The 14,050-nt window shown below is 35.5% G+C and overlaps 2 protein-coding genes across 3 annotated transcripts in view; one reads left to right on the top strand and one right to left on the bottom strand.

Annotated features, from left to right (window-relative positions):
• Positions 1–9,497, bottom strand: part of Msh6 (DNA mismatch repair protein Msh6) — a 41,933-nt gene extending 32,436 nt beyond the window's left edge. The window contains exons 1-7 of one of the 2 annotated variants that reach the window (XM_089640303.1): positions 9,184–9,497; positions 8,763–8,963; positions 6,477–6,591; positions 4,228–4,426; positions 3,554–3,688; positions 2,247–2,382; positions 1,792–1,922 (exon numbers count right to left, since the gene is read on the bottom strand). In XM_089640303.1, coding sequence (XP_089496429.1) covers positions 1,792–1,922; positions 2,247–2,382; positions 3,554–3,688; positions 4,228–4,426; positions 6,477–6,591; positions 8,763–8,963; positions 9,184–9,355 — 1,089 coding nt within the window. In that variant the 5' untranslated portion in view covers positions 9,356–9,497. The remainder of the gene's footprint in view (positions 1–1,791; positions 1,923–2,246; positions 2,383–3,553; positions 3,689–4,227; positions 4,427–6,476; positions 6,592–8,762; positions 8,964–9,183) is intronic. The other variant, XM_089640304.1, reaches the window with a different exon arrangement.
• A 1,142-nt stretch (positions 9,498–10,639) lies between these two features.
• Positions 10,640–14,050, top strand: LOC149417442 (uncharacterized). Its single transcript, XM_089640032.1, has 3 exons — positions 10,640–10,984; positions 11,182–11,673; positions 12,461–14,050. Exons 1-3 carry the CDS (start codon positions 10,733–10,735, stop codon positions 12,782–12,784), a joined length of 1,068 nt encoding a protein of 355 aa, XP_089496158.1. The 5' UTR covers positions 10,640–10,732; the 3' UTR covers positions 12,785–14,050.

Raw genomic sequence — 14,050 nt, 5'->3', positions numbered from 1 at the left:
ACACATCTTTTATTTTGAGTTGTTTTCTTACCTAACTGAGGATCATTCATATCGATGGCAAGACAATGGAGAACAGCAAGAGCTACGATAGTTGTCTTGATGGTATCGAGAGATCCTGACATACCCCGCAGCAGGCAACGAAATCTCTGTTTCCATACCCCAAAACATCTCTCCACCGTGTTGCGAGTAGATATTTGAGCCCTGTTATACGCCACTTCTCTGGGGTTTCTTGGGTTCCTAACTGGGGTGAACAGATATGGTGTACAGGCATAACCTCCGTCTCCCAACAGTCGTCCGTTGAAGTGACCTTCTTCAAACCTCTGCTTGATGGAACTTTCCCGGAAAATACGAGCATCGTGAGTACTGCCTCTCCAATGAGCAACAATATCCATAATTTTTAGTTCTGCATTGCACACCACCTGGAATGAATTTATTCATGCAATCAATGTTGGTTAATGTTTATATTTCAGACACGTATTGAGGTTTATCACTTTACAAACCTGGACATTTAAGGAATATATCCCCTTCCTATTGATGTAATATTGGCCGGCATCACCCCCAACTTTCCTTATTTTAATGTGCGTGCAGTCAATGGCACCCATTACTCCAGGAAAACGTTTTATTCCTTGGAACTTTGCAACTGTTGATTGTTGCTCTTCAATAGATTGTGGCATTTTAATGTATTGTGGAGAAAGGCGGGCAAATGCAGTTGCGACCCTTTTGGCAATACGGGACATTGTCTGTTGACTAAATCCATGTAAATCTGCACAATCATCTTGTATCTGCGAAAAAAATGTTATAATAATTTAAAAACTGTTTAGTTATCGATTATGCTGATTTGTTTCACAGGAATGCAATTATACACACTATCCTTACCTCGTTTCTGCCCCAGTATCGTATGGCACAAAGAACTTGGAGATCGGTAGATATTTTTCCACCCCGTTTGTTATTGACATGCAAATATGGCCGTACCAAATCGATCAAACGTCTCATATTTGCTTTGGTGAATCTATATTTGGACCTAAAATCTCCTTCCGTTAGCGCCGTAAATGGGTCATACCGCTTTTTGTATGTTTTCCGTGCCCGTGGTGGATGAATACGGTCAAGATTTGCCAAAGCTCCAGTCAAAACGTCAAAATTGTCAAAGTCAGCCATTTCCGAATTTATACGCTCATATACTGCCTAATCCTGCTCTTCGGGTGGGTTAAATTCTGACGTCTGCTAATACGGTCAGATTAGGCAATGCGCATGCGCGCGAGTTGGCGCTATTATGAGTAACAATTTCACTTAACCTGTCCGTATTATCGTAGTGTTGCGATTATGAGTAAGGCTGCAAATATCTATGTGTATAAGTATGAAATCTCTAACTCACACCATTCCAAAGTTATTTATGTACATACATATTTCTTTGTTTATCTCTACAAAATAGTTTTATAAATATACTATAATAGCTTGGCTTTGCTTTGCTTTTAAAGCTTTTTGTAACCCATAAAATTTTAACTTTCTTAACCTTCGACATGCTTTTGTTACCATGAGGGGTCACTGAGATACCCCACGCATTGTATCAACGTTGATAGATTTTGGGGGATAAAAAAAGTACCTATACAGTAAATTCGTTATTAGTTTTTAAATTTAAAGATTTTGGTTACCCCTGTTGGCAATGGGAAGGTTTAATAAAAATATGTACATACATTTCAATTGTTGTCTTGTATTTATTTTCAGTATTCCATACAACCAGGCGTTATATTATAGTGCTGGATTAGTGATATGTATTCTAATGTGATGACTTACATTCTCAGCAATGGCTATCATATAGCTGGCGGCGGAATCGGCGGGCCCGCTGTCTTGCAGCCCAAACACCTCTATTCCCTTGCAGGTCACCTGGCACACTTCCCTCCGCACCACCTTCTCTTTGCTCGCAGCTACAAATCAAACAATTGTATTCAAACACGGCAGTGATAAAGCTATAATAATAAAACATTTATTTTTCAATAGATTAGTAGTTTGTTAAGTGTGCCTGTTGTCACCGAGCTATGACCAAGCTGCACGAGTAGCGAAGTGCCGGAGCCAATGAAAGTTATGCATTTGATGTGTAGGTACAAACTAAGACGGGACGCCGATGTGCATACATGCAATTCGCAGAAGTATGGTTGAACGATGGTCACGGTTCATCTCCCTTGCTTCTGTTATATACAAGTGTCAAAGGTAATATATTTATATTGGAATATGAAAGAAATAGAAATTACAGGATTTGGTCCGTTCCGCCAGCATGTCAGGAGTCTCCGTCTGCTCCACCCGCGCCACCTTATAGCCCTTCTGCACCAAAGAGCTGGACATCCGCGCGTACGCCGTCTCCGGGAAGCCAGAGTGGGCAAAGTCTCCCTGGAATTCAGTAAATTGTCAAGACACTTCCATTAGTATTATGGATTACATATTCAAAGAGACTTAAGTAACATAACATAATCATAATTAATTATTGAAGACAATATTAGCGATTTCTAAACGAAAATCTGAAACAGAAAAATCAGAAAAGGATACGGTCACATCTAGGACACAAACCCAGGACCCTTGCCTTGCCGGGGCAACGCTCTTTACCACTGAGCTAATGGGACCCTATCCCCTTCGGTCACTTTTAACTGTATCATACTTCGAATAAGAACTTCCAACATTGTCTTCATTTTTTCACTGCACATTTTTTATTGGCAACTATCTTTACGTATGATCCGCAAGATTCAACCCAAACTAAATGCAATCTAGACAGCGTCTTTTTAGATAAACCTATCTTATTTTTTATTTTTAATGTGCGACGGCTTGACGGCCGGCATAGTCCAGTGGTAACGCATTGGACTGCCATTCCGAAGGTCGCGGGTTCGAACCCGGCGTGCGCAAATAAATTTTATTTGATTAATTTGTGTTATTTCACAATTAATTAATTAAAATAATATATAGTATATTTGCGGCACGTTCCAGAGTGGAAGATACTACCAGTATCGCCCTGGTGTAAGACCACCATTCAGAATTGAAACGTTGCTCCAAATGGCTTTAGCCGTGTTTAGTGACTAGATCTGAATAGCCAGGTACTTCCCCACCTTCCTCTTTCCCTTCCCCACTTACCTTCAGCCTCACAACATCCCCCAATTGGGGATGCCATAGTCTCACTGGCTCCAGACGGGAGCAGTTGGGACTCTTGTGAGGTATTCACTATAAAAAAAAAAAAAAAAGACATCTATTGACTTTTCTGCAAGTCTGGGAGGAATATTTATTTTTTTGAATAACTTTATTGAATAAAACCTGTACCATAATAAACCAATTACCGGTTAGTAGCCGAGGGGACAAATGCGTTGTGTTCCCACCCAAGCGTCGCGGGTTCAATCCCCTGCTAGTTAAGTCCTTCATCATTGCACAAACAACATTTAGGATGGAAGTGGGAGGAATTTAAATATTGTCAGGTTATTCGTAACACCGGAATGTGTCTCTCTTTTAAAAAAATTTAAAATATACTTGAAATTGGTTTATTTGTAGATTTTTTAAATGTTCTTCAGTAAATATTTACCTTCATGTAAGAGAATCCCAATTCATTGACCCCAACAGCAGCATCCATGTGATAGAGTTCATAAAACTTCCCAACTTTGAAGAACAATACACAATCGAAATGCGCCGCCTTTATGTCCCACCATTGTTTGTGACCCTGTAATATGTAATAACATTAAATATATATTAACCCTATTTACATTATTTTTATGTGATTACCGCACAAGACTCCCAACTGACCGGAGCTGGAGAGACTATGGCATCCTCAGTTGGGGTATGTTGTGAGGATAAAGGGAGTGGGGAAGGGAAGGAGATGGGAAAGAGGAAGTTTGGGAGCTCTGAGTACCGCCCTGAAGATAGAACACCATTCGGAATGAAACATTGCTTGAACTGGCTTTAGCCATGTTTAGTGACCAGAATATATGGACAGCCAGGTGCTTCTAACCATGTTTTCTCTCCCCACACTTGTTCATGCTCGATGGTTTTACACTCATTCGAACATGTCTCAACATGTGAACCGTTTTGCTTGATGCTGAATGCTCAATGCAAAAAAGATTCAAGGACCGTAATTCTTGTTCGATATTCAACAGAAATTTGCGATTTGACTGGTCATCTACGGTGTCTTGTGTCGAGCTGCTCGAGTGTGTGGACGCAACGACGAGCATGAATGTACGTGTATACAAAGCTTTATCTTACCGGCGTCTGCTTCTTTTTGAAGTCCTCTGGAACAAAGAGAGTTTTAGGATTGTACTCCGGATGGTCTGGCTTTCTCTTATTGGCATCCCTGATATTTTCTGGACGCAACCAATCCAGCTTACAGTGGTTCCAGTTATTGCTCTCTTCACTTGCATCAGGAAGCCTTGACTCTGAAAAGCTGGTGTTTACTTCTTTAGACCTACAATTTAAAAAACAATAAATTATATATTTTTTACAATTTTACCGATTGCGAAAAGCAGAAGTGATCTATTTTTATTATTCAAGCTTTTAAACCTTTTCGTATCAATAGGGCTAGCCAAAATCTCTTAAGTTACTTTACTTCAAGAATTAAATACTGAATTTATTGTGTTGGTTTTTATAAGAATTTTATGTAAGTCAAATTTAATAATGTTATGAGACAACTTATTTTTACATTCAACGTGGCCTAACCACAGTTTGAAAGTGGCCTTGAACGACGAAATAGCTGTTACAATAAAAACTAAAATACTTGCAGAACTTAATAATAAAATTATTAAATTTGATTTACATAAAATTTTTATAATAATTAAATGGAGTTCTACGAATTAAACACAAAAACAATTAATATTGTGTTGGAATTTTTTGTATTCCAACATAACCTAGATAAACATAGCCTTGGAATAATCACATGCGTGGGGTATCTTATTGACCCCTTGTGGTTATTTTTTTTGTTTTGTATCTTAATTTGTCATAGGTCAACAGAGCATTTAACCCTACTAAAAAATCTGTCAGATTCATAATTTATTTATAAATTTTCCCCTCAGATATTAATTTTTTAAGATTCGATTTTTTTAATGTATCCCAAAACAAATACATTTCAAATTATAATATTACAAATGGACATATGCAATTAAAAATATGAAAATTTTAATTACAAAAAAGGAGGAATTTTTTCATGTTAATTGTAAAAAACACCACTTTTTACAAAATAAAAACATTAATAAATAAATTACATAAATATTATTATTATAAAACTGATTTTCACTTCTCTCTTTTCGTTGCGTATAAAAATCTCTAAATAGTATAAAATAAAGTCGCTATCTGCGTCTATCTGTTTGTGCGCTTAGTTCTTATAAACTACGGAAAGGATTTTGATAGGGTTTTCACTATCATTTAGAGAATTTCTTCCGGAAAGTTTGCATATACAGGGTGTCCGGAAACTCGTAGTACAAGCGGGAAACTGGTGAATCTACATCACATTTGGAGTCGATTTTGTAGTATTTTTTTTTTTTATTTGAGCTTTCGTTATCGAGTAAATCGAGTTTGAAGTTGATTTTTTTTTTTTTTTTTTTTTTTTCTTTTTAATCAAATTCTTATAAATTATTACTGAAGATCAAATTACCCAACTAATTAAAACTATTTGAAAGTAAAACAAATGAAGAAACTCGGATTTGAAGCATTATTTTGAAATCACCCTTCATTTAACTCGGTGTAATCATAAAATATTTCTGCTCTGCAGGGTTAAAACATCTGTTATTCAACCCTAAACACCAGAAAAAACTTTAACCCTAAAATAGCCGAAAAATATTTTTTTTTGTTTTTTTTTTTTTTTTGAAAATGCTCAAATCAAAAAACTTTATGTTTTTTTGGGTTCCCCATGTGGTGTAGATTCTCCAGTTTCCCGCTTGTACTACGAGTTTCCGGACACCGTGTATAATACATGCATATTATATTTACAAAAAGTACAGAAACGTCAATGTTTTAAAATCAAGTCGTAAAAATATATTTTCGGGCACTACATTGTTAAAACGCTGGCTAAACCTTATGAGATACATCAAAATAATGTACTACGGAATTGTATATCTTAAAAAGGCCTACAGAAAAGTCAGTGATGGTAAATAAATAAAAAATTCACAAACTTTGACAAATCTTACGCAACATGAAAGCAATGGCAGTTGATGACTTTTTGGAACATATTATTATTGTTTGGAAGTGTCTATGGTTAATTTTCAAATACAAAGTGTGGTGTTGTTACTTTCGAACACTACTTAAATCATATTTCTCACAGTATTACAGAAGGAGATAGATCGACTTTTAGAAGTCCATATCAGCTTGTGCCGTAAAACAAACAGAACACAAGAATACTCTACTGCTGTCGGTATTTTGTGTATAAAAGACCCAAGGGGTTAATTTGCTTAAAACAGTATTTAATAATAATAATTAACCTAACATGAGCATAGAATGCAAAGGGAAGGAATATTGTAACTTACTCGTCTAATTTTGGCTGCTTTTTGGCTTTGGATGCAGGGGAAGATGATGGAGAAGAAATCTTGGGTTCAAACTTGAAGCTGCTTTCCAATTTGTTTTTAATGCTGCTGTTAGCTGCTGATAAAAACAATAATTAGTATTTTTTTTCTGCTTATAATGATAAAAATTCAGCTAAAAACATTTGGTTAACTCTTGGTGCTAAATTTTCGATGGCAGCCAGCTGATTCTATTTTCGCTTGTACAACTTTGTTTTTTGTAAAATGATATTTAGCAGTGAGACTAAGGCATCCCCAATCGGGGTATTTTGTGAGGCTGAAAGTATTGGGGAGGGGAAGGAGACGGGGAAAAGGAAGGTGGTGAGTAGGGAGTACCTGGCTATTCGGAATCTGATGAGCTTATATAGTGATAAAAATAGTACATATATAATCTACCCCAGAATAGCTCGGAAAAATTATTTTTTTTGATTTTGCAGCTTTTTTTTTATTTTTTTATTTTGCTTTTCCATATGGATACATTTAAACGTCTAACTAAATTTGAGAGGGTACCTACTTTCTTAGCAGATTTTTATGTATAAAAAAAAGTATGAAATATTTTGTTGTGAAGGAAAATCAACAGGATATATTGATGAAAGTGATTGTTATTTGGATATGATAAGCCAGAAATTTTACTTTTAGGTAAATAAACGGGACAGAAAATGTGGAATTGAATTCTCATAAACAAGCACTGTGCAAAAGCAATAATTAAATATACTTCGGAATTGTTGAATGAGCACCAAACGAGAAGTAAATAATATTCTATTACCTACTTACTAAATTGGACTTCACAACATTGAGACATAGACAAAAAAAATTATTATTTATTACTATTATTATTTATTGGATAATTTGTATAGCGCCGCTTTTGTGAGATATCACCTCAGGCGCGCAGGGGCTCAGGGCCAGTGGTTTAAAAGAATTTAAACAATTCATCAAAATTAAAAATTTATTTCCACATTCTGTTATTATTTTAATTCTGTGAAGCAACTGGCCCATAATGATATAATAACAGAGCTAGAATAGAAATTTCACAGAACTTCAAAATTATTTTTGAAATTTGACAAATTTTTCAAATTCTTTGAAACAACTGGCCCTATTTTATTAATGTAAGTTGTTTCAAACTATGTTAATATTAGATGAATTAATAGAGTGAAGATACCTTACTGCGACAATTTTCACTTCACTAGATGCAGTAGACATAATTTAACGGGCCGTTCATATAGCTATTTCGGTAATTATTCGGGATCGCTGGCAACGCTTGTACATAATATGATTTTTTTTTTAAATAAAACACTTTGATTCACCTTAATTACTATAAAAGACAAATATCTGTATTTGGGAAATTATAATTTTAACATTCTAATTTTCAATACTATAAAAGACAAATATCTGTATTTGGGAAATTATAATTTAACATTCTAATTTTCAATTAAGTAAAATGAAAATTAGCTCTCGTTGTGTGGGATGACAGCCATTTACAATAATTTAATTAAGCGTGAGCAGCGATCCTGAATATTTACCGTTATTTCATTAGTATTCACACATTCTTTGAATGGCTATCATTCTCATAAGCGATGCTACATTTTTTGCTCAATTAGTATTAATATAACTGTCTTGTGTCTTGTATTTTTATAAAGTCATTGTGTCAAATGGGGTGAAGTTTGGGTAAAGTTTCCTTGCTCCGCTTACTGCTAAATATGCCCAAATTATTGAAATAACAACTTGTGTCAACTTAATTAGTACAAGAAAAAATATTTACATCTGGGGACATGCACAAAATAGGTTGTTGGGTTCTTACTTGAGGTGATTTTGCACAAAAACGGTACTATACAAATCATCCAAATATTATTATTAGTTTGGTTTATTTAAAAAAAAAAGCATATTTAAGATTGAAACGGAATCTTTTGGCAAATACCACTTCTTACTAACAAAATCCTAATTGCATATTTAAGATTGAAACAGAATCTTTTGACAAATATCACTTCATACTAACAAAATTCAAATTGCATATTTAAGATTGAAACGGAATCTTTTGGCAAATATAATTTCATACTAACAAAATCCAAAATGATCACACAACATCTTTTGACAAGGAAAATTTAAACTTTGAATAAAAATGGAACTCTAATACGTCTTTTACCATTTCCCCTGACGTAAATAATCATTTCTTATAGAAATTAAGTTGAAACGAAGTGTTATTTAAATAATTTTTGTATATTAAGAAGCAAGTGGATTTTTTTTCACTGTACTAACCTGTTGCCTGTTCATTATTTTCAGCATCAGAATCATCAGAAGCCTCAGATACAAGTCTGATTCTCTTTCTCTTTGGAACAACTGGAATATCTTCCTCCTCATCATCGTTGCTTTCCGGTTCATCTAGTTTCAGTTTCTTTGGCTTCAATTCAACATCTGCCTCAGAATCTGACTCTTTTGAATTCTGCTTTCGAAGTTCCTCTATAATAATGTAATCAAAAACATAAATACTGAAGCAAAACAATCTCGCCAACTTTACATCAAACCTGCAGTACTAAAATACTTTGAATATTGGATATTGTTTCAGAACACATGTTTTTAAAATAATAATAATGAGGAAGTATTATTATTTTATCACTTTCACCCATCCCTTTCATATTCAAAACTTCCCAATGTGAAGAACAATGTTTTATAATCTAACCTTCATTTTTTCTCTTCGCATTTCCATTTGAAACGGGTTTCAGTGGAGTAAAAGTTTCATTTTTCTTTGTTTCTGTTACGGTATTTGGAGACTTGTTAGCTAACGGCGACTTAAGAAAATAATTGAACAATGTATTCGAAGAACCACCGACACCGCTATTTCGCTTCGACATTTTAAAGATAAATCGAGCCTTGTTTCAAGAGAAGGTGGTAATAAGATTAGCTAAATGAATTTGTGAATTATAAACAAACAATAACAAATCACGTTAAATATGAAAAACACAGTAAAATGATATGAAGTTACTAAGCACGACGAAAAACACAATGTGAACAAGAAATGTCAATAACATAAATATACCACTCTCGTCAATAATGACAAAAATCTTGGCGCGAATCCGCGAATCATAAATAAACCACTCACCCGCGAATAGAGAATAGAGATCATAAATAAACCACTATCATAGAGATGGTTAATTGTCAATTCTCCTGTCTAGGGATCGGTCGATAATATTGAAGAACCGGCTATTTTTGGAATCTTTCGGAACTTTTATAATGCGAAACTTATGAACTATGATTACAGACAAAAATATTTACCCGAAATGATATGACGATCACTGAAAATTTTCGAGGAACCGGTCCCGGTCCTTAACTAAAATAATAGCTGGAGGCAACATTATGTTGTTTCCCAGGGTCATGGGAAAAAATTCTGTTAGGTTAGACAGAATTTTTTGGGGGTGTGATACGACACCTGGGACATTTTTTATTAATTTATTCAACTGTACAGTCGCATTGTCACGTATGATCTAAATTACAGTAGCTCCAGGGCTCACTTTTAGCGCCACCGAGGAATAAAATTGTTTTTTTTTTGTAAACCGATCACCTGCTTAAACTGTATTATTATTACTTCCATTACATAGGTGATATATCGTGCCTGTCCATAAATAAACCACTGTGCCTGTCTCACTAGGAACTCTTTACAACATAAATATAAATAACAACAATATTACGTAGAAGTTAAAAATCAATCAGTATCGTATCATTGAAAATACATACTTATAAATTGGTTTTCAAAAAATCTTTGACTTGGTATCTAATTTTTATTTCAAATAAGTTGAGTTCTGTCTAATGGCCAGAGGAAGAGCATTGTATAGCTTTCTTGCAAAGTATTAAGAAATGTTTCTTTTTACTTCTACAATAAAAATTTATTTTCATTGAAATTTAAAAAATACTTGTGATATTTACAAAAGCATCCAGAAAAGTTATGTTCTTGGGCATAGATGGGCATTTCAACAAGGGCAGTTTTAATAATTCCTTGTCAAGTACAGAATGATCCAGTCAACCAAATGAAAATTCAGGGAGAGAGTGTGTTCGAATGAATATTTGGAAACTTAATTCGACCATTTCGTACTTCGAAATCGATTGTTTCGATTTTTCCACCACTAGCTTAGATAAAGTTAGTAAACCGATCTGTCAAATCTCGGAGAATCCTCGATACGAATACATCGCGCAAAATGAATTCCCTAAACAATATTTTGTTGTAGAGTAGAAAAATGTGGAAATATGTGACAGGTTGTGTGAAGGAAACCCTTCAACGTGGTTGTAACTATTTCGATGTAAGACGCGGGGCTGGCCTCGCGTCCAACCAAACCACCTCCGTTGTCCCGAGGAAGGATAACTCAGTCAAGAGTTATCAAGAAAATTATCGATGCAGCGACAATTCAGACCACAGTAACACCAGAAAAAACGATGAATATTGGTATCATGATCGACTGGCCAACCCCTGGCTAAACGCCTTCAGCTGGGTAAGTTTTTCTCAAGGTCTATACGGTTTATTAACCTCCCGAAATAAACTAGTAAATATTTACGATCTAAGACTTTCATTTCACCTTGAATATGATAATAAACATTATTTAAGTTACGTAACGAAAAAAAAATTAGAACTTTGTCTTAAATCTTATAAGATGTGGTGTGAATTAAGAAATGTTTTCTTTCATTTCAGAGTGGTGCCATTGTATTGGGATGGTACACAAGTCAATTGTTGGGTCTCAGCCAGAAGCGTCGCCGTTGGTTTGAGAAGGAGTTCAAGGGGCGACAATGTTTCCTTCGGTCGAACACCAAGGCCCTACGTTCTGCCCTTCTTTCCTGCGTATTCGCCCAACCGCCCTCCATCACCCAGCAAGTTATCAACACCAGCTTCTTCAACGAATCTTCCTCCACCTCTGTGCCATACACCGTAGCAAATGAAAAAGATTTGTCAATTGAGGATAAGAAGCAAGATAGCGAAGTAGGGTTAGATGATGCCATCAAAGATCTGACGGGAGTTCTGAGTTCAGTGGAGAACCAGCTGGGACTGGTGGCCATCGAAGGTGGAGACTTGAGAGAAGGTCTTGCCATGCTGCACTCGGCCGCTCAAAGGAACCATGCGCCCGCCCTCTACAACTTGGCCATCTGCTATGAAAAGGGGCTAGGAATGAAGAAGAATGAAAAAATGGTATTTAGAAATTAATTACATCTACCACATGTTTTACTGTTATCAAAATGACAAAAAATTTGGCAAATGTTCAATAATTTCTGGCTTGTGGCTCGAAATCGAAATGTGTACCATATAATATAATCTAATCTAATGTAATCCTGCATAATGCCTGTGACAGACCACGCTATAAGCGCACTATATTTTCGTGGCTTGGCCATATCGCTCATCGTAGCATATCGCTCGCCATACATTCCCATTGGTAGTGTATGGCGGGCGATATGCTAAATAGACCAAGCCATTATAGCGTACAATGTCGCCTAACTAATGCAGATTAAAATTTGGAATAAAGACTAATTATTATATTATTATAGAGAATAGACTGCCACATAACACACTCCTTGCTTCATTCATATATCATTTCATGCATACATCATCTTCTGTTAATCTGATTCTTGACATCTCCCAACTCAAGTATTTGATCCACTTGATCATGCCATGTCTTCCTCGGGCATCCCCGACTTCTAACATTCACTTTCACGTCATATATTCTCCTTACACTCCTTTCTTTGTGCACCCGTCGTACTTGTCCAAATCATCTAAACTTCCCTTTCTTAATCTTACCTTACGCTTTCAACAGCCATGCAATTTTTTAGAGACTCCACTTTTTTACAAAGGTCATACTTGGTTCATCCTTTCTCTGCTAGTTCCACGCCTCATTGCCATACATCAGGGTTAGTACCAACGCTCCATTGTAAAGTTTGTGGGCACCAGTTACTAATAAATTATTATGTTGTATTGTTTACAGGCGGCCGAGTTGTACCGCGCAGCCGCCAGTCTCGATCACCCCACGGCCCTGTACAACCTGGCAGTGTTTCAGGGTCAGGGGCGGGGCGGGCTGGCCCGGGACCCCTTGGCCGCAGAGCAACTCCTTCGTCAGGCTGCAGCCAAGGGGCAGGAAGACGCCATACGCCTTCTGCGAGCCCGCCAACCCAAAGCTGAGCCCGCCAGATCATTACTTAAGGGAGAAGCATTCTCACCGCCAAACAAGACTCCCACTGAGGCTTTCTTGGACTTCATTGCTGGCAATGAAATATCATCAAGACAACACCAATCCGTTTTAACATATTAAAGGAAGGGTTCCATGACAAAACAGAACATTGAAAAAAGTTACAAAACAACCTTTCCCTTAGGATGCGGTTGTCAATAATAGCAGTCCAGTGAAATTATACTACCGTGAGGTGCACTGCAACATGCAGTGTGTACAACTAGTTTTTAGAAGTTTTTAACGCATTTTGTTACTGTCCATGAGAATTCCAAAATTAAAAAGTTGATATTGTGCCGTGTCTATTAATTCAAATATAATTTTCAGTATTATTATATTTGGCTTGTGAGATATCACAAAATATTATCCGTCTTGTAGGGGTTAACCTAACCTATTCTTTTATCATGTTTTGTTTTGTCACTGCTCTGTTTTATCTAGTTACCTTTAAAAAGATATCTTAATTATTCATATAGAGTGAAGCCGTACTGCCCCATTTACATTTCCAAATACTATATTAGAGACTCGTTTATCTAATCTCTACTACCATCAACTTAATCACTAGGGGCCAGAGCCCTGCAATTTGCAGTGTTGAAGAATCGTTCCTATGCACGCTACGAAGGACTGCAATTGCAATGTCAACCTTATACATTCATTTTACCTTCAGATATTACCTCTACTAGGTTAGACAAAAATAAAAATGTCAACTATGGTATTGCTTTAACAAAAATCTTTTTACTTGCAAAAGTTTCTTACTGTCCCCTACGGGTTAACCAGTGCACTTTGTATGTTCAATGTTTGACGATCTAATCATTTTATTGACACACTAATTTCTTTTCTGAAGAGTTAATTTGTTGTTTTTCACCTCTTATCTCTTGATTAATGAGCAATCAACAATTCAGAAGTTTATTATACTTTAGGGCTTTACTTTGTAATTTTTTTTTTGAATCGGTTGTTGAATGTATTATCTTTTTAAGATAATTATTATGTTTTATTTAAATTGTACAAATACTAATCAGATAGTGATTAGAATGTAAAAATGAGATTGCCTGATGGTAGTTATTTGTATTCACCTTCCAAATACTATCACCTTGTAAAATTCTATCCTTTATTGGAAGGTTTTCAACTTTTTCAATGCAAGAATGAACGGTTGATTAAAGGTTTCAACGGTATCACTAATCAATCCTATTTTCATATATATTTTTCAAATTTACCTGATATAATTATAAACATGTACTTACTAACACATTTTTGTGGTTTGCGTATCAATTAACATTGAGTTTCTTTTATATATGACCTAATGTAAGAATGTTTGAAGTTTATTGACAACCACAATAAAGATGTTGATTTTTTTTA

The sequence above is a fragment of the Hesperophylax consimilis genome, chromosome 15 (assembly GCF_061612785.1).
Source record: "Hesperophylax consimilis isolate HC1 chromosome 15, BYU_Hcon_1.0, whole genome shotgun sequence".
NCBI lineage: Eukaryota > Metazoa > Arthropoda > Insecta > Trichoptera > Limnephilidae > Hesperophylax > Hesperophylax consimilis.
Note: the sequence above shows the minus strand (reverse complement) of the source record. Positions and strands in the feature narration are given on the sequence as shown.